This window comes from Macaca mulatta, chromosome 6 (assembly GCF_049350105.2).
Source record: "Macaca mulatta isolate MMU2019108-1 chromosome 6, T2T-MMU8v2.0, whole genome shotgun sequence".
Lineage (NCBI taxonomy): Eukaryota > Metazoa > Chordata > Mammalia > Primates > Cercopithecidae > Macaca > Macaca mulatta.
The window spans coordinates 185,274,605-185,294,667 of record NC_133411.1 but is presented as its reverse complement, the minus strand read 5'-3'; the positions used below and the strand labels follow the sequence as shown (position 1 = coordinate 185,294,667).

Sequence of the window (20,063 nt, the reverse complement as noted above, 5' to 3'; positions counted from 1 at the left end):
CTGGACAACAAAGTGAGACCCTGTCTCAAAAAAAAAAAAAGTTTACAGTCTATTATTTGTGGAAAAGAAATAGGTGCTCTCACATAGGTGCCATGCACCAAGACCATGGCAGCTTCAGACACTGGTACCACAATTATTAGGGGTAAAGTGGGTTTTTTTTTTTTTTTGATGGAGTCTCGTTCTGTAGCACAGGCTGGAGTGCAGTAGCGTGATCTCAGGTCACTGCAGCCTCCGTCTCCCAGGTTCAAACGATCCTCCTGCCTCAGCCTCCAGAGTAAATGGGATTACAGATGTCCATCACCACGCCCTGCTGATTTTTGTATTTTTAGTAGAGACAGGGTTTTGCCATGTTGGCCAGGCTGGTCTCCAACACCTCAGCCTCTGAAAGTGTTGGGATTACATGTGTGAATCACCGTGCCCAGCCAGATAAAATTGTTTTAATCAAATAGTAACTTCCAGGAAAGTCTTAAGTTTTCATGTATTTGTGGCTAAGAAATAAATGAGATGATCCCACCTTATGATGTATATAAGGGTGCAAAGTGCTATTTCTTCCTTTTCTGACTGAGAGGTGATATACATCCCTTCCTGTGGTGGATAAGGAGCAAGGTGCCAGCTTTGCTTCCACAGAGGTTAAAAAATATGGCATATTTTAAAAGCTCCAAACTAACAAAGGAACACCTTTAACACACACACACACACACACACACAATTATACTGCAATGTAATTGTGCTGTTCATAAGCTAATTATATAATTCATCAAAGACTTTAATTCTTAGTGCACTCAGGCACCCTGGTCTGGAAACAGTGCTTAAGTTTCAAGTTGCATGAGCAAGGCCTCTCAGTTCTGCCAGTATGGCTGGAAGCCTCAAATGCTGAAATCTAAATGTGGCATTCACGCCACACCACCAATCATAGGCCTCCTGAGATGAGTTTTGATGGCAAGCTTTGGACTGGGGTAGAAACGGGGATGGATTTTTGCAGCTTCTGCCTTAACTTCGTTGCTTCGTCTTCTTTGTGAACCCTTGTGGGATAAGAGAAGTCTTCCTTCAGGATGTGACTGACACCTCAGCTGGCGCCTCTAAGCCTCACTTTCCTTAATGTAAAAGGGAAATCATGTTAGGATCGCCTTCCCTAGAGGAGGCAGGTGAGGTCGGTTCCCCTTTTTGGTTCAGCTGCTAGTATGAACCCTGCCTAACCCCGCTGTTTTGGGAGACAGTCCGTGCTCACTGCACCGCTTATTAACCGAAGTGACTTCTCATCTCTCCCAGTCTCAGCTTCACCTCCGTGAAGTGGGAAAAACAGGATGACAAGTACTCGCACTTGGCAGCCCTTTATGAGCCTTGAGGGCTTGGGCTTGTGGGTGTCATTTTACTATGCCACCAGCGGCTTCCCTTAGCTTGTCACGGACCCAGGCACAGCACACGCGCTGAGGAAGTGGTGGTGAAGTGTGGCGTCTCCTCTCGGGGCTGGCGGATTCCACACTCAGAGTTGCGGCTCCACAGCCAGCTGGGCAGCGTAGGGTGGGGACTCGCGATCGTGGACTACAACTCCCAGTATGCCCTGTGCGCCTCTGGGCCAAGTCTCGCGCGAGATCCCGCGGTCTCCGGAGGCTTTATCAGCAGGGCTGCCTGCCCGCCGGGTAGGTAGTGCTGCCTGGTGGGTCCTGGGGACCTTGGAAATCGCTGCCGCTCTCACCATGGCTTGGGTCCAGACTACGCCACAGCATCTCGGGAGACGTGGACCCTCAGAACCTTTTTAGTGCCGGACTCCGGGCCGCAGGCAGTCCCGCGGCAGCAGGATAACAGGTGAACAGATGGCGGGCTGGGCCCTCCCTTGGGGCTGCGTTCTCTGCCGATCAGGAGGGGCGCTTCCGGCGAGGCCCGATCTGGGGGCCCCTCCAAGCCTCTCCCCTCACCCCTTAACCTTTCATCCCGGCTCCGAGCTTGGCTGGGTCGCCTCTTGTCTCCCTGGCTCCCCTTTCTGGGGTCTCCTTGATGGGGCTCCCTCCGGGGATGCCCTGCAGCTCCCGTACGGGCTTCCCCTCCGCTTCGTGGGACCAGCCCAGCCAGAGCCCCCACGACTTGTCCTCAGCCTCTTCTCCTCAGACCCTGCCTTCGGCTAGGGTCCCGGCCCTAATCTTAGCATGGAGGGGTGGGTGAAGCAGCCGGCCTTTCATGTCGTGGCGGCACCGTATTGTATATTGTGACGGAGAGGCAGAGGGACGGTGAGCTGGGGGGTGGGGGCACAGGGAAAGGGGAAGGGGATGTGTCTGGGGCGGGAATGCTCCCTGGACTGGGAGGATGGCTGAACTCGGCCTTTGCGACGCTCGTTAGTGACGAACTATCAATAACTGGTTTGCTCTCTCTCAGCCCTATCGGGATAGAGGGACGGTATAGCAAGCTGAAAAACAGTAACTTTCTCAGGCCCTCGCTTTAACTCCCCTGTAAACAGCATGAAACTACCTACCTTGCACATGGACCACTTATCTATGACCTTGGACAAATTAACTCCTCTGATTTTTAGTTTCCTTCTCTTTATTATTATTTTTAAAAATTTTTAATTTTTTTAATTTTTATTTTTGGTACTGAGTCTCACTCCGTCGCCCAGGCTGGAGTGCAGTGCCTGGATCTCGGCCCACTGCAACCTCCGCCTCCCGGGTTCAAGCTATTCTCCTGCCTCAGTCTCCCGAGTAGCTGGGATTACAGGCGCCCGCCACCATGCCCAGCTAATTTTTGTATTTTCTTTTTCTTTTTTTTTTTTTTTGAGACGGAGTCTCGCTGTGTCGCCCAGGCTGGATCTCACTGCAAGCTCTGCCTCCCGGGTTTTTACGCCATTCTCCTGCCTCAGCCTCCCGAGTAGCCGGGACTACAGGCGCCCGCCACCTCGCCCGGCTAGTTTTTTGTATTTTTTAGTAGAGACGGGGTTTCACCGTGTTAGCCAGGATGGTCTCGAACTCCTGACCTCGTGATCCGCCCGTCTCGGCCTCCCAAAGTGCTGGGATTACAGGCTTGAGCCACCGCGCCCGGCAATTTTTGTATTTTCAATAGAGAGGGTTTCACCATGTTGGCCAGGCTAGTCTCGAACTCCTGACCTTAAGTGATCTGCCCGCCTGAGTCTCCCAAAATGCTGGGATTACAGGCGTGAGCCATCGCACCCGTCCAGTTTCCTTCTCTTTAAATTTAGGGTATCTTTTCTGTAAGAGATAGCTTAAAAAAAAGGGGGGAGCCGGGCGCGGTGGCTCACGCCTGTAATCCCAGCACTTTGGGAGGCCTAGGTGGGCGGATCACGAGGTCAGGAGATCAAGACCATCTTGGCTAATGCGGTGAAACTCTGTCTCTACTAAAAATACAAAAAATTAGCCGGGCGTGGTGGCGGGCGCCTGTAGTCCCAGCTACTTGAGAGGCTGAGGCAGGAGAATGGCGTGAACCCGGGAGGCGGAGCTTTCAGTGAGCCGAGCTCGCTCCACTGCAATCCAGCCTGGGCGACAGAGCGAGACTACGTTTAAAAAAAAAAATTGGGATAAATAATATCTGCTTTGCCATCTTGCTGCAAGGATTAAAAGACAAGATAAACGCTATAAATAGTTTATGGTGTTAGCAGTAAAGAGCGAATTTCCCTACTGTAGTATCTGGCCACTTGCTGTGAGTTAAGATAATGAAATGAGTGTAATAGCCCTTGCAGGGTTGTTGTGGGGAATAAACAAGTGTTTGCCAGACTCTGACGGGCTGTTCCAATGCTGGCTGTTTGTTGTTATTAGAACCTCTGGATGGACGCTTCCTGGGAAGCTTTGCTAATTTGCAGCAGCTGGACCATGTTCCTCATTAACATCTGTCTGTCAGCTTAGTCGTCACATCATTTCACTGTGGTAAGGTGACTTTACCATGTATGGCGTCTTAGCTCTGTCATCTCACCGGTGTTAAGATCAGCCACAGGTGTGGTGAGACCTTTGACTTTATCCTTCTTTTTTCATTGGCATGTTTGTCACCCACTGGCTCTTGTGTGTGTGTGTTTCAACCTTGTAAACAAGCCATAAAATTCTGTGTGCCTGTCAGAAGAACAGCATTGGTGCTGCTCTTTGGTGTTCACCATAAGAAAATGCCCTTTGTTATTTTATTAGGTGGCAGGGACTCAGCTCGGAATTCTATATAGAAAAAGCACCTGGATCCCAGTCTTTCAATGGCTTCAAGACAACCAGAAGTGCCTGGTAAACTTAATTCTTCTTGGTAAAATCATGTTTTGCCCTTATTAATGTTTTAAGCGAGATAGAAACCATTTTATCTGAACTATATATTAATGGTTAATCTCTGCCACCAGGCGAGTATTTAGACTTAATAGATTGGCTTATTTTATTTTATTTTTTTGAGATGGAGTCTTGCTCTATTGCCCAGGCTGGAGTGCAGTGGCACAATCGCAGCTCACTGCAAACCTCCACCTCCTGGGTTCAAGCCATTCTCCTGCCTCAGCCTCCCCAATAACTGGGATTACAGGCACACACCACCACGCCCAGCTAATTTTTGTGATGGGGTTTCACTATATTGGCCAGGCTGGTCTTGATCTCCTGACCTTGTGATCTGCCCGCCTCGGCCTCCCAAAGTGTTGGGATTACAGGTGTGAGCCACCGCGCCCGGCCAGTTTTATTTTACTTTCGAGATGGAGTCTCACTCTGCCCAGGCTGGAATGCAGCGGCATGATCTCAGCTCACGGCGACCTCTGCCTCCCAGGATCAAGTGATTCTCCTGCCTCAGCCTCGAGTAGCTGGGATTACAGGTGCCTGCCACTGCGCCTGGCTAATTTTTTGTATTTTTAATAGAGACATGGTTTCTCCATGTTGGCCAGGCTGGTCTCAAACTCCTGACCTCAGGTGATCCTTCCGCCTTGGCCTTCCAAAGTGCTGGGATTACAGGTGTGAGCCACCGTGCCCGGCCTTAGATTGGCATCATTTAAATATTTTATTAGTTGCTCAGCCATAGTATGAAACTTTAACTTAAAGAGAATAGTCACTTCAGTTAAGGGTATTATGACAAGTTTGTTACTTTCCTAGTTATCAAATAAGAATTCAGAATAAGTTGTGCAGTTCTTGTAGTAGGTACCGAAGTGATTAAACTCACCTTCTTGTAGTATGTACCAAAGTGATTAAACTCACCTTTTTGGGGGTGGTGGGGAGGTGGGATGGAAGTCTTGGTAAAAAGGCACCAGCCTGCTTAAATGGCAGATTGAACCTAATCATGAAAATGCTCACAGCAACCCTTAATGAGTCAATTTCTGGGTTACTGACACCATTGATGACTACTTGAATTGTTTCATGAGAAAGGAAAGTGATTTTTAATTAAATCTGAATCGCTTAATTTCTGATTCTTGGTAAATTATGATGACGAAGAAAGATGATGGTTCCTATCTCTCAGGATTGTGAAGATTAAACAAAATACGTAAAAATGGGAGTTAAAAATCAGTGATAAATATGTATTTACTGCCCAGAATGCATTTGGTCTGTCTGTATACGAACATATTTTCTAGTAAATATTAGCTGACTTAATTGGTTTTAGGATGGCTGTTCAGTGGGAATCTTTAAGATGTTTTCGAAATTGCTTCCCAACTAGGTGGATTAACAGAAGTCTCCTGCATTCCCCAATATAGATCCATCTCTAGTTTTAACATCATCAGCTGTGTTTTAGTTTGTCTTTCATTGTTGCTGTGATTACCGTACACTCCATGTAGCCATCGCGAGCCGTAGGGTTGTGCCCATTCGGTGAATGCTTTGTAGTGTGTTGCATGCAGAGTGTGTGCACTGGCTCAGGTCTGTGTTCCAGTTCCCGGCGCGCTCTTTCAAGCTAGGTGATATTGGGCAAGTTGATTGTGAAAATGGGAAATTGGAAAATGGGAAGAGTATCTGTTTAATGAGGATTAGGTAAGATGAGGGATGTAATTGTCTAGCAAGGAGGAAGACTTAGTAATTATTATTCGCTTGTGTGTTTGAGATGTAATGCACATACCATAAAATTCACCCACCGAAAGTGAACAATGTTGTGATTTTTAGTATATTCACAGGGTTGTGCAAACAAAACTACTATCTAGTTGCAGTACATTTTCTTTCTTTTTGAGATGGAATCTCACTCTGTTGCCTAGGCTGGAGTGCAGTGGCACGATCTTGGCGCCCTGCAACCTCCGCCTCCCGGGTTCAAGCAATTCTCCTGCCTCAGCTTCCCAAGTAGCTGGGACTACAGGCACGTACCACCACGCCTGGCTAATTTTTGTATTTTGAGTAGAGATGGGGTTTCGCCATGTTGGCCAGGCTGGAACGCCTGACCTCAGGTGATCCACCCACATCAGCCTCCCAAAGTGCTGGGATTACAGGCGTGAGCCACCGCACCCGGCCATATTGCAGTACGTTTTCATAACCTCCAAAGGAAAACCTCATACCATTAGCAGTCACATCCTCACTGCCCCCCACCCACTCCCTGGCAACCTCTAATCCTCTTTTTATTTCTATGGTTTTGTTAATTATTACCAATAGCAATAGGAATAATAGTGAGAGCTGCTTGGTCCCCTTGCCATTTAAATGAAATCTTTTTTGGTTTTGGACTTACTGCCAGGCAGGTTGATGTCTTAGAGAATGTGATTGTATGATTTTAGCAACAGGAACATGTCGCCTCTCAGGTAGGGTCTGGACATGATTTCTGATACGCAAGGGTTAGCAAACGAAACACAGTGAACTTGGCTCCCTGGTCTGGCACAGCCGAGAGTGCCCGCATCACAACCGGACATGCTGGGCGTCAGTTCCAGTGGACAGGAATGGCGGGATCAGCTGGTGGTGGTTTGCGAGAGTGGTTGTCAATCATTTCTGTGATGGAAAGTGACTCTGCTGTTGGAATAAATCATACAGAACATTTGCAACTACAGGTGATGCCAGACAACATTTCTTGCAGTGCTGTTTTCTTTGGTGAGGAAAGGAAGGTAGAGGATCCACAGACCTTGGCTGAGCCCCAGAGAGCCATTTTCTGAATGAACTTGGGAAGATCACTTTACCCCTAGGCCTTAGTTTCCTCATCTATGAAATGGGAATGAGAACTTCGTATCCTCAGTCATTTCATATCCTCAGTCTTGCATGAATTGAGAGCTTTAGTATTGCAGTAGGCGGGTGGCTTCTGTGGCGTAAAGGACACAGGTTTGAAATCAGATAGGTTTGGGTTTTGATTCCAAACTGTACTTGGAAGTTGTGGTCAAGTACATTTAAATGGAACTTCAGGTTTCCTAATGCATGAAAATTAACGTGGTGGCATATGCCTATAATCCCAACTACTCACTGGGCTGAGGCACTTGAGCCAGGAGGTTGAGCCTGCAGTGAGCCGTGATGGTGCCGCTGCACTCCAGCCTGGGCAACGTAGACTGTGTCTCTAAACAAATAAAAAAAAAAGGATTAGGACGGCTGAGTGGGTTAAGCGGACCACCCACAGCGTCAGGCATAGAGGAAGGGCTTGGTACCACTGCCTTTCCTGAACGGGGTTAGCTACTCCAGAACAAGCTATTTTGCTCTGTCCAAGAACAAGAGTATTTCAGAGCTTTCCTTCCTGCAGATTAATTCAAAGCTACTAGTGTGTCCAGTTGCTGTACCTGTCTTGACAGGTGTCTCTGTTCTTAGCTCTCGAGGCTAGTGGGCCTCTAGGCAACATGTCCCTGCCCATCGGGATATACCGCCGGGCACTCAGCTATGACGATACCCTCGAGGACCCTGCGCCCATGACTCCTCCTCCATCGGACATGGGCAGCGTCCCTTGGAAGCCAGTGATTCCAGAGCGCAAGTATCAGCACCTCGCCAAGGTATCTGACCCTGCTGGCCGCTTCTGGCATACGCAACCCGTTTGTCCTTCCTCTGCTCCAGGAGCCTTCAGCGGCTCCCTGTGCCCACGGAGTTGGGCAGCAGCCACTCCCTGTACGTGTTTTCTGTGCCTCAGTTACAGTTGTCTTTTCTTCTTTAAGATTTTATTTATTTTGTTAAAAAAAAAAATTCAGTAGCTTTAGGGTGACCCGAGGTTTTGTTCACATGGATGAATTGTATAGTGGTGAAGTCTGGGCTTTTTGTGTGCCCGTCACCCGAACAGTGTACAGTGTACCCAATAGATGGTTTTCTAAATCCCCCTCTGTTTTTTTCTTTTTAATTCAAAACTCGAATGGCCTTGTCTGCTCCTGAGACTCTTCCACATTCCCCACAGAGCTAAATCCAAGCTCAGCATGATCCACGTTCCATGTGATCTAAGTCTTGCCTGCATCTCCCCAGCTCCCCTACCCAGTGCTTGAACCACGCAAGTTACCTAAAATTCTCGCACTTACCAGCGTATTTTCTGCCTGTCAGTGTTTGGCTCACACTGCCCTGATTGTTTAGGATGTTTACCATCCTCATCCTGTCCTCTCACCCCTTCTCCCACTCCATTTGCCCTTTAAGTCTTAGCTCAAAAGTCTCTTCTGTGACAGTTTGCCTGACATCTCCGTCCTCCTGATAAGGCCATCACCCCTCCCTCTGAGCTCCCCACGGTACCATGGTCCCCATCGTCATTCCTGCATTGCTTTCCTACCCTCCATTAGCTTCCTGAGGACAGGGGCCGTGTCTAGGTTTGTACTGTTACCTGCAGAATCCAGCCGAGGGCCTGGCATAGATTCCCAAAAAATGCTCATTTTGTGATTGGGGAAAAAAATTGGCCCTTTCTTGAACACATGCTGTACCTCTCCTCATGCTGTTCTTCCAGCCTCAGCTGCCTTTGCCCATGGCCGTCCTCTGTAAGAACTGCCTCCTTCCTAAGGCCACTCCGAACACACCTCACACTCGTTCGTGCAGTCTAGTTTCGTAGGTTCGTATTATTGGAGCCTCTGTTTCCCGACCTCAGGGACCCTCTCCCCTCTGACTCTCCAGCCACCAAGAATACAGAAAGGCTAGACTGTTGCCTGAATAACGTAAGTCCACCAAGTTCACATAAGGCTGTCTAACCTGTAGTTACAGTTTCTCTGAACTTTGAGCCATATGATAGCTCAGGGCCCGACAGGCAGTACACGGTAAAGGTCCCCTGAAATAGACCGGGGTGTGAGTCCCAGGTGGTCTGTCCTAGCAAGACCTTGGGCCACACAACTTACCCTGAGCCCCAGTGTCTCCCTCTGAGAGCTGGGAATACCTTATGTCATAGAGGTGCTGTGGGGATTGAGTAAAGGGATGTAAAGGCTTGGCACATTCTGTATTAGCTGTGTAGCTGGTACTATGAACGCAGGCTCCCTGCTTAACTTTCTCTTTGCAGAGCCATATTTGTTTCTTTCTAAGGAGTGTTTTCTCCCCCCACCTCCAGTACACTCTGAGGGCAGACAGCTCCTTTCTAAGAAAGTACCCCCCACAGCTCTGGGGGATATTCCCTGTATCAATTATCTACTGAAATATGAGCCAGTCCGCTGTTGAGGAGAGAGTATGCCACGTAACAGGTAGCAAAAGTGCAAGGAGAAAAGGCCTGCTGCAGCTTGCCTGTGACATCAGAGCAGTGGGCTTGAGGGTCCAGAGCAGGAGGTGAGCGGGGCTTCTGGTGGCGCTTCCCAGGCCACACACCCTGCTGATGGCTCCACAAGGCAAGGAATGAGCCGGCTTCCAGGTTTCTGCGGGGCCTCAGCTGGAACAGCTGACAACTTGGAACAGCTGTGCCAAAGGAGAGCTCCGCCTGACTCATCACATGCGATCTTTCATTTGCCTTAACTCTCCCCATGTTAGGAATCAACCATCTTCCCAGTAAGGAAACATAGGCTCAAGTTTTACTCAAGGTCACAGCTTAAAGGTATAAATTCCGTTTTGTAGTAAGGATACAACATTTTTCAGTACTTTTTATCTGTCCCCCCCTTTTTTTCAACCATCTTATTTTCTTCTCAGTTCTTCCAGACAGGCACAGAATAAAGAGTAAGTCTTGTTCTCTCCTCCCTGCTAGGCCTGAGTAAGGTATCAGGTGTTTCGATTGCAGAAGGTGGAGGCTCCCAGCTCTTGCATGTTGAAAATGAGGAGCTAAGTAGATTTTTTTGTTTCAAAAGACCATTACTTGAACCTTGGGAGCAGTGGTCCTCAAGGTGTGGTCTTGGGGCCAGCAGCAGCAGTATCACCTGGGAATTTATTAGAAACAAATTCTTAAACTCCACCCCGGACCACCCGGGACCTACTGAATCAAACTGAGGTGGAGCGCGGCAGTCTGTTTTAATGCCTGGCCCAGGGTGAGAACCACTTACCTAGTGCTCTCATCAATTAAGATCTAGCACAGTGCTGGGATGTGGCCAGTGCTTCATAATAAGCATTTCTTCTGCATTCTTAGGGCATAGTACTATAGTATACTGGAAGGTCATAGTCTAGGAAGGTAGTAGACCTCAGACTTTCAAATTCTGACTTTCCCACCTTTATAAATGTAAACTATTCACATAATGTCTGTTTTTGTTGTCACTTTGGATAATACCTATCTAGCTGGGTGGAGATGACCAACTCTTCCCTTCAACGATTTCCTCACTTACCAGATTAATGTTATTTCAGTAACTTCCTCCCCAAAGGAGTAAGTTTAGGTGTGTGTCTCCCCTGCCCTGCCTAAGTGCTTCTGTACTGTACCTCTCTTGAACAGGTGGAGGAAGGAGAGGCCAATCTACCCTCCTCTGCCATGACCCTGTCATCGGCCATTGACAGTGTGGACAAGGTCCCAGTGGTGAAGGCTAAAGCTACCCATGTCATCATGAATTCTCTGATCACAAGTAAGCACTCTTCACCCTCAGAGTAGAGTGCCATAGGGGCGGGGAAGAGCTGAGGCTTCCTACAAGCGGACTGGAGATGATTCTGCAACATGCCCGCCTGACCTTGTCCCAACAAATGTCAGTTTGTTAGGTTGGCTGAATCATGTCAGTATTGAAGCTCCATTTATTAGGTGGAAGATTTGCCAAATGTTAAGCATCTTAGTCTGATTTAGGTGCATTCCTGCTGCTTTGTTGATACAATCTCATTTTCCCAGATCTGTCACTGTGGCCTTGGGCAGGCTACTTAACTGCGGAGACCGCCCCGCTCTAAAATGGGGAGTGTCACTGGCAGGCTGAGGTGAGGATGAGACGGCCCAGTGCTCAGTGGCTGGCAGCTGCTGCTGTCACTGTTTCAAGCTCTGCTGGAGAAGGCCAAACATCCAGGCATTTCCCACTTGCCCCAGTTTTTTTTTTTTTGGTAATTAAACAGCTCAAAGTTGGTCTACCAGGAAGACGACCAGGTCCAAGTGTCTTTAGTCTTAAGAATGTATGATTGGTCATCCTAATGAACCCTGATATGAGAACTTGGATTTTTTCTTAACCTTATAACAAGCTAACTAAACTTCATTCTGGAGGGCTGTACGGGTTGCTGTGGGAAGTTAACAATTAGATACATGGCTCTGCTTGTCAGCAGCTGTGCCCCTACCAGGGTAAGGTACATAGAGGTTCTCCTTGGTTGGCTCATTTTTGAAGGCATAAGCCCTTGTTTATCTTCTCCAGGAGGGCATCCATTTGTCCTGGGCATTTCCTAGTGAATTCGCCAAGAACCCAAAGTCCAAACTCTTAACTCTTACTTTGGTTTCTTTTTTTTTTTGAGACAGAGTCTCACTCTCACCTAGGCTGGAGTGCAATGGTGTGGTCTCAGCTAACTACAACCTTCGCCTCCTGGGTTCAAGCAATTCTCCCGCCTCAGCCTCCCGAGTAGCTGGGACTACAGGCGCGTGCCACCATGCCTGGCTAATTTCTGTATTTTTAGTGGAGATGGGGTTTCACTCTGTTGGGCAGGATGGTCTTGATCTCCTGACCTTGTGATCCACCCGCCTAGGCCTCCCAAAGTGCTGGGATTACAGGTGTGAGCCACCGCACCTGGCCTATATACTTTGATTTTCTCTTATTCACATCTGTTGAATCAACAACACTACTTTTATATTACAAGCTTGAGAATGTGTTCTAGCAGTGTTACAAAACTTATTCATTGTTTTTTTTAGCAAAAGTAAGCACTCTTCACCATCAGAGTAGAGTGCCATAGGGGTGGGGAAGAGTTGAGACAACTTTTTTTTTTTTTGAGACGGAGTCTTGCCCTGTCACCCAGGCTAGAGTGCAGTGGCGTGATCTTGGCTCACTGCAAGCTCTGCTTCCTGGGTTCACGCCATTCTCCTGCCTCAGCCTCCCGAGTAGCTGGGACTACAGGCACCCGCAACCACGCCCGGCTAATTTTTTTGTATTTTTAGTAGAGACGGGATTTCACTGTGTTAGCTGGGATGATCTCCGTCTCCTGACCTCGTGATCCACCTGCCTTGGCCTCCCAAAGTGCTGGGATTACAGGCGTGAGCCACCGCGCCCGGCTAGCACAATGTAACTTCTTTAATGAAAATAATTTACCCACCGGGCGTGGTGGCTCAGGTCTGTAATCCCAGCACTTTGGGAGGCAGAGGTGGGTGGATCACTTGAGGTAAGGAGTTCAAGACCAGCCTGGCCAACATGGTGAAACCCCAACTTTACTAAAAATACAAAAATTGTTGAGTGTGGTAGCGTGTATCTATAATCCTAGCTACTCGGGAGGCTGAGGCAAGATAATTGCTTGAACCTGGGAGGCAGAGGTTGCAGTGAGCTGATATCATGCCGCTGTACTCCAGCCTGGGCAACGAGTGAGACTCTGTCTCAAAAAATATATATATAGTTTACTAACAGTACAGAACATTATGACACTCCAGTATGTGAATGTCACTCATATTTATTTGGCTTACTCATTTCCACATACATGCATATTTTTATATAACTCCAGGTATAGTAAATATACCATTCTGGTTTTTTTCAATTAACACTTCCATGAACTTTTGATGTTGCTATAGTCTTAAGTTTTAAAAAGCTGCATTTAAGGCTGGGCGTGGTGGCTCACACCTGTAATTCCAGCACCTTGGGAGGCAGAAGCGGGCGGATCACGAAGTCAGGAGTATGAGACCAGCCTGGCCAACATGGTGAAACCCCGTCTCTACTAAAAATACAAAAACTAGCCGGGCGTGGTGGTGCACACCTGTAATCCCAGCTACTCGGGAGGGTGAGGCAGGAGAATTGCTTGAACCTGGGAGGTGAGGTTGCAGTGAGCTGAGATAGCACCATTGCACTCCAGCTCTGGGCAACAGAGCAAGACTCCATTGTGGGGGAGGGTAGCGGGCAGGAAAGCTGCATTTAATTCTGGTATTAGTTGGGTGCGGTGGCTCATGGTTGTAATCCCAGCACTTTGGGAGGCTGAGGCAGGAGAAATGCTTGAGACCAGGAGTTTGAGAATCAGCCTGAGCAACATAGTGGGATCCTGTCTCTATTAAAAAAAAAAATCCTGGTATTGGTATATTGTCACGCGTTAAATCCCTTGTTTTTAGATTTTCAAGTGACTACCTGGTAAGTCTGAAGAACATCTTTATGCATTTAAGTTTTTTTTTTTTTCTTCTATTTCTGATGGAAATACCTCCTTAGAAGAGGAATGACGAAGTCATAAAAGGCATCTGGTATCTAGTCTTCTGGTTCACAGCTGCCACATTCCTGTATGTGAGAGTGTATTATGTGGTTTATGTACAGATTAAGCAGAAAGTCAGCCGTTATTCATTCCACAGCAGAACTAACTTTTTGATTATGAGATAATCAGGTCAGACTGAAGGAATGTTGAGTGGAGTTATGTCTGCTGTTCCAGGCACTGGGATGGGGCATTTCACACAGGAGAAACATGGAATCAGTAGACTTTGGCTAGCTCAAGGCAGGCTATCTGGTTTGGATCTGGATGGTACCTTGGTGCTATCTAGCCTGAATGTGGCCAGTTTCTCTTTGGCAAAATTTTTTGTGTAGGTGACGAGGGTGGTGAATCTCTTAGAAAGTTTTATTTTTTTATTTATTTATTTTTTTTTGAGACGGAGTCTCGCTGTGTCTCCCAGGCTGGAGTGCAGTGGCGTGATCTCGGCTCACTGCAAGCTCCGCCTCCCGGGTTCACGCCATTCTCCCGCCTCAGTCTCCCAAGTAGCTGAGACTACAGGCGCCCGCCACCACGCCCGGCTAGTTTTTTGTATTTTTAGTAGAGACGGGGTTTCACCATGTTAGCCAGGATAGTCTCGATCTCCTGACCTCGTGATCCACCCGCCTCGGCCTCCCAAAGTGCTGGGATTACAGGCTTGAGCCACCGCGCCCGGCCGAAAGTTTTATATTTGGAGAATTTTTACTGTGTCGGGCTATCAGCCGCCTTCCTCATGCTGCATTTCTTTTTTTCTTTTTTTTCTCTTGAGACAGAGTCTGTTGCCCAGGCTGGAGTGCAGTGGCACGATCTTGGCTCATTGCAACTTCCACCTCCCAAGTTCAAGCGATTCTCATGTCTCAGCTTCCCAAGTAGCTGGGATTGCAGGCACCCGCCCGCCACCATGCCCGGCTGATTTTTGTATTTTTTTGTTTTTTGAGACATAGTTTTGCTCTTGTCGCCCAGGCTATAGTGCAATGGCGTGGTCTCGGCTCACCGCAACCTCTGCCTCCTGGGTTTGAGCAATTCTTCTGCCTCAGCCTCCCAAGTAGCTGGGATTACAGGCATGCGCCATCACGCCCAGCTAATTTTGTATTTTTAGTAGAGACAGGGTTTCTCTATGTTGGCCAGGCTGGTCTCGAACTCCTGACCTTAGGTGATCCTCCTGCCTCAACCTCCCAAAGTGCTAGGATTACAGGCGTCAGCTACGGCGTCCAGCCCCATGTTGCATTTCTAAATACAAAGAAAATGTCACCGTGTACAACTAAGAGGAGGGTGGGAGCACTGAGCTCAGGGTTCTTCAGTTGTCCCTTTAGGAATAACCTTCAGCTTGGTGTGAGGGAAGGCTTCTTTCTGGCTAGACAGCCTTTGTGTGCGGTCAGAATTAGTGCTACAGTACCTCTCTGGCGAAAGTCTCCTCTTCTTTGCATGGTCAGTGTGGTCTCTTGCTTCTGGGGAGAACAGTAGATATCCATGTTGTCCTCCCTGTTTTGTGACGGGAGAGGGCAATGGGCATGACTGTCATCTCCTCTGTTCCCAGAACAGACCCAGGAAAGCATTCAGCATTTTGAGCGACAGGCAGGGCTGAGAGATGCTGGCTACACACCTCACAAGGGCCTCACCACCGAGGAGACCAAGTACCTTCGAGTGGCCGAAGCACTCCACGTAAGCTCTTAGGAACTTTCAAAAAACAAAACCTTCAGTGTTCATGGCTTGAAATGTGGCTGTGGTTTCGAAGTTACCAGCTCAGTTAGTTGAGGACTGTGGAGTTAGTCTCGCTCCCGAGCTCTTAGCCTCGTAGTTTTGCTTATCCACCTATACAGTGGGTGTGTCTGTTTTGCTACTTCTGGTTAGCAGGATCGAGTGAGAGCCTCAGCTTACATATATATACGAGTACTTTATGAACCATAAAGCAAATGTGAAGTATCTTGGGGAGAACTAGGCAGCCTCAACAAGAGATAATAGTTTAACTGGAAAGGAACATCATGCTCTGCATTTAATTTTAACAAGTGAAAATCCAATGTGGAATTGGAATGTTTTTGCTATTTCTTTTCTATAAGTGAAGAATTTTAGTAAGGGTTAATTTAGTGACAGCCAAGTATTTGAATGAATAGTTTCAAATGACTTTCTTTCAGAGGAGACCACTTCATACTGGATAACATTTTGATTTGTGAAGCCCTTGCATTCATTTCATCCTCACAATCACCTTTTGGGGCAGATGCTCTTCTCCATATTTTGTCAATGAGGAGATTGAGGTTCGAGGCCATCTATTCAGCCAGTCATAGTACCCAAACCCAGGTCTCCTGATGCCTTACTTCCTGTTGGCTGCTTCCTCCTCCTTCCAAAGCAGCCTGGAAATCTAGCTCCTGAAGGGGCAGATTGTGAAGAGATGCAATTACAGTTAAGAAACTTGGGACTGGAGGCCGGGCGCGGTGGCTCAAGCCTGTAATCCCAGCACTTTGGGAGGCCGAGATGGGTGGATCACGAGGTCAGGAGATCGAGACCATCCTGGTGAACACAGTGAAACCCCGTCTCTACTAAAACTACAAAAAACTAGCCGGGCGAGGTGGCGGCGCCTGTAGTCCCAGCTACTCGGGAGGCTGAGGCAGGAGAATGGCGTGAACCCGGGAGGCGGAGCTTGCAGTGAGCTGAGATCCGGCCACTGCACTCCAGCCTGGGCGACAGAGCGAGACTCCGTCTCAAAAAAAAAAAAGGAACTTGGACTGGCTTCTGTAGGCAAAGGTGGGTCAGAATCCAGGCTTGTTCCAAGCTTGAAGAGTTCTGAACAGGGTATGATGAGGGCGAGGTGAGGAGAGCACAAGAGGCCGGAAAGGATCATAGTATACATTATACATAAGGAGAAATAACCTGGGTCTGGTGGCCTGTGGGTGGGGATATAAAACACTGTGGCCTGTTTGCAGTCACCCGGGCTGAAGTACAGTATCGCGCTCTCGGCTCACTGCAACCTCTACCTCCTGGGTTCAAGTGATCCTCCCACCTCAGCCTCCCAAATAGCTAGGATTACAGGCATGCACCACCATGCCTGGCTGATTTTTAGTAGAGACGGGGTTTCACCATGTTGGCCAGGCTGGTCTTGAACTCCTGACCTCATGTGATCCACCTGCCCCGGCCTCCCAAAGTGCTGATATTACGTGTGAACCACCGCACCCGGCCCTGTTTGCATTTTGTAATGAGCATTCCAGATGATTCTTTTGCAGGCTAGGTTTAAAAACTGCTATAGGAAATCAGGTTTGGGCTGGTGGCCAGTTTAAGCTTTCAAACAAGGCCGATGCTTCCAGAGAGGGGTACCATCAGCCTTTGACACTGAACTGAGAACTTTCCAGTATAGGTCAGTGAGAATTCTGTTTGAGCAATTCACCTTACATAACGGTAGGACTGACTTTGGTTGACTCATTTTCTGTGTCTTTCCCATAGGAGTAGAACATGAGGATGGCTGAAATATTAGCTGTAACTTACATCTTGTAACAGATTGTCAACTTACATGAATGGATCTGTTGAATGTTTGAGAAAATTCAAACGTGATCATTGTTTGGAGCACAGCTTGGGCTAAGCAGTGGCATGGCAGGCCCGGAGGGAGGAGACAGCATGGGAACCTTGCTCTAGAAGAGCTGAGATTAGACCTGTCTCTCCCCGCTAGACTGCGAGTCAGTTAGAGGAATGCTAACGGTGCTGAGGGAACCCAGAGTGGCTGACTATGGGAGAGGAGGAGGAGAGAATGGAGCAGGCTCCTCAGAGGAAGCATTTAGCTGAAGAGACCCACATGCCTGAGTCTTGGCTTGGAGAGACTGAGAATGGCAGGGCTTTGTACGTGGTAGGAGCAGCAGCGAGACAAGAGCTTAAGCCCTGCTTAAAAGGCCAAGAAGGCTGGCAGCTTGAGTTCTGGCTCTTCCATTTTACTGACTTGGGGGAATGTGGGGGCAATTACTTCACTTTTCTGAAAGTAAAAGTTGTAGTGTAAAGCTTTAAGTACAGGGATGTTCACAATACAGTGTAGAATGAACACATTTTTTGAGGAGATGGAGTTCCATGTCCTTTGGCAAAAACAAAGGACTACCTGTTAGATCACTCGAAATCATTCCACCTGTAGATGTCTTGTGCTTAAAGTTAGAATGCAAACCCAATTGTTTATGCCTAGGCTTAGCTGTTTGCATTTGCTTTCATTTTTAAAAAGTCTCTCTTCTTACCCATCTGAGCAGAAACTAAAGCTACAGAGTGGAGAGATAACAAAAGAAGAGAGGCAGCCTGCATCAGCCCAGTCCACCCCAAGCACCAGTCCACATTCTTCACCTAAGCAGAGGCCCAGGTGAGCCCTTCCTGTGACGCTTCCGAGTTCCCGTGTGCTTCAGGAAAGCTAGTGTGGCAGGCGAGGTTGTATTATTTAAGCCTGTGGTTTCAGAGGGAGAAGGGATAGTTCAGTTCCTGTTCTTTTGGTGTGAGACATTTCTAGGGGTGAAGGAAGAGGTATTTTAGGGTATGTTTTGTTTTTTTTTTCCAGGGGCTGGTTCACTTCTGGTTCTTCCACAGCCTTACCTGGCCCAAATCCCAGCACCATGGACTCTGGAAGTGGGGATAAGGACAGAAACTTGTCAGACAAGTGGAGCCTCTTTGGACCGAGATCCCTTCAAAAGTATGACTCTGGTAAGGCAGTGCCTTCAAAAAACAGAGCGGCATGGCAGGCATCTTACCATATTGTATATCGGGAGCTGCCTACTGGTTTTGAAATCATTCACGCTCTGGTTCACTTTTGTAGGAAGTTTTGCCACCCAGGCCTACCGAGGAGCCCAGAAGCCCTCTCCATTGGAACTGATCCGTGCTCAAACCAACCAAATGGCTGAAGAGCCAGCAGCCTTGAAGCCGCCCAAGATGGACATCCCAGTGGTGGAAGGAAAGAAACCACCACCACGGGCCCATAACCTCAAACCCCGTGACTTGAATGTGCTCACACCCACTGGCTTCTAGAGCCCTTTCTTTCCAGGGATTCTGGTAAAGAAGGTTTCTTGCACCCCACTCCCCTTTTACCTTGGCATTGACATAGGAAAGGTATATTTAAAAACTTAATCAGCTGGGCATGGTAGCTCATGCCTGTTATCCCATCACTTTGGGAGGCCAAGGTGGGTGGATCACTTGAGGTCAGGAGTTCAAGACCAGCCTGGCCAACATGGTGAAACCACGTCTCTACTAAAAATACAAAAATTAGCTGGGCGTGGTGGTGGGCGCCTGTAGTCCCAGCTACTTGCGAGGCTGAGGCAGGAGAATTGCCTGAACCCGGGAGGCGGAGGTTGTAGTGAGCTGAGATCATGCTATTACACTCCAGCCTGGACGACAGAACGAGACTCTGTCAAATAAATAAATAAAGTAAAGAACCCGTTAAATTGAGGCTAGAGCTGGAGATGTAATTGGTTTTTGAGAAACATTAGTACAAAGTTGGCCCTTGTTGTGTAGAAGAAGTCATTTTGTACTGCTTTAAAGTTAGACTAAATATTCTCAGCACTGGTGCATGGGGACCTCATTACCTATTTTTTCATCATTTGCCCTAGGTAAGAACATTGATCACTGCTTACTGGGTAAAGAATGTTTGTGCTGTTTCAAAACCCAGACTTCTCGATTCCTTTACCACTATCCACGTGAGCACTGACAAATCATGGCTTAGAGGTGCTCATTGACTCCCTGAGACGACTTTGGCCCTGTTGATGGCTGGTGCTGTGCTCCAGCCTTATCAGTTAGGGGACCCAAGATTTGTTTGGGACCTGGGTACAGGTAAAAGCCAGATTCGGCAGGGACCCCTCTTTCTAGGCTGAACACTGCGTCCCCCTGCTTTTTGGTAGACCTAATGGATCACTGTCCTGCAGCCAGTTCTTCTTGTGGGGCCTCTTAGGCCAGTGCTGGGGGAGGCATGCTCCTCTTTCTATGCCACAGAACAAACACTACTCTAGCAGAGCCTTTCTTGCACTTTAAAGTGAGATTAATTTAGCTCTAATTTGGTTAAAAACTTCCTAAGAGAGAAAATTCAGTCTACTGATTTGGTATAGGTAAATGGACATTAAATTTTAAAAAAAGTAAAGGAGATGATAGGTACAGTTATAGTCTTGAGGTTCATGTGAAGCCAATGGTGTTACCTTATTTTGATTTCCTTGTTCAGGTCAGGGCCTGGAATGCCTGTGTGGGGAGGTGAATGAATTCAAAATTTTCTGTATGAAAGCATTTTTCACCAAAATGAGCCTCATCCCTTTATGCAACACATAACCTTACTGAGGGAGGGAAATAGGGAAGCCACCTTTTTATTTCTCCTCACTGTGTACAAGTTCAGTTGTTGTCTTGAACACTGTCTCAAGTACCTGTTTTTTGTTTGGGATAGTACCTGGTCTGTATAAGAAGCTGGCCTTTCCATAGAGAGGCCCTGGAGTCTAAAATTATGAGAACAATTAATTTATTTGTGTCTTCTATTATGATTTCTTGTTTTGACAGTAAAAATCTTTACTACTTTCTCAAATGTGGCTATTTTTTTGTCCTTTTAACAATGGTGATTCCACTCTGCCT

At 47.6% G+C, this 20,063-nt stretch overlaps 1 protein-coding gene across 5 annotated transcripts; it reads left to right on the top strand.

Annotated features, from left to right (window-relative positions):
* The first annotated feature begins 1,615 nt into the window (after nt 1-1,615).
* KIAA1191 lies at nt 1,616-20,016 on the top strand. 5 transcript variants are annotated; one of them, XM_015141445.3, is made up of 9 exons: nt 1,616-1,806; nt 3,759-3,866; nt 4,119-4,224; nt 7,638-7,816; nt 10,621-10,747; nt 15,046-15,170; nt 17,723-17,829; nt 18,022-18,164; nt 18,277-20,016. In XM_015141445.3, the coding sequence occupies exons 4-9, from the start codon at nt 7,667-7,669 to the stop codon at nt 18,483-18,485; spliced, it is 861 nt and encodes a 286-aa protein (XP_014996931.1). In that variant the 5' UTR covers nt 1,616-1,806; nt 3,759-3,866; nt 4,119-4,224; nt 7,638-7,666; the 3' UTR covers nt 18,486-20,016.
* Nucleotides 20,017-20,063: the final 47 nt, after the last annotated feature.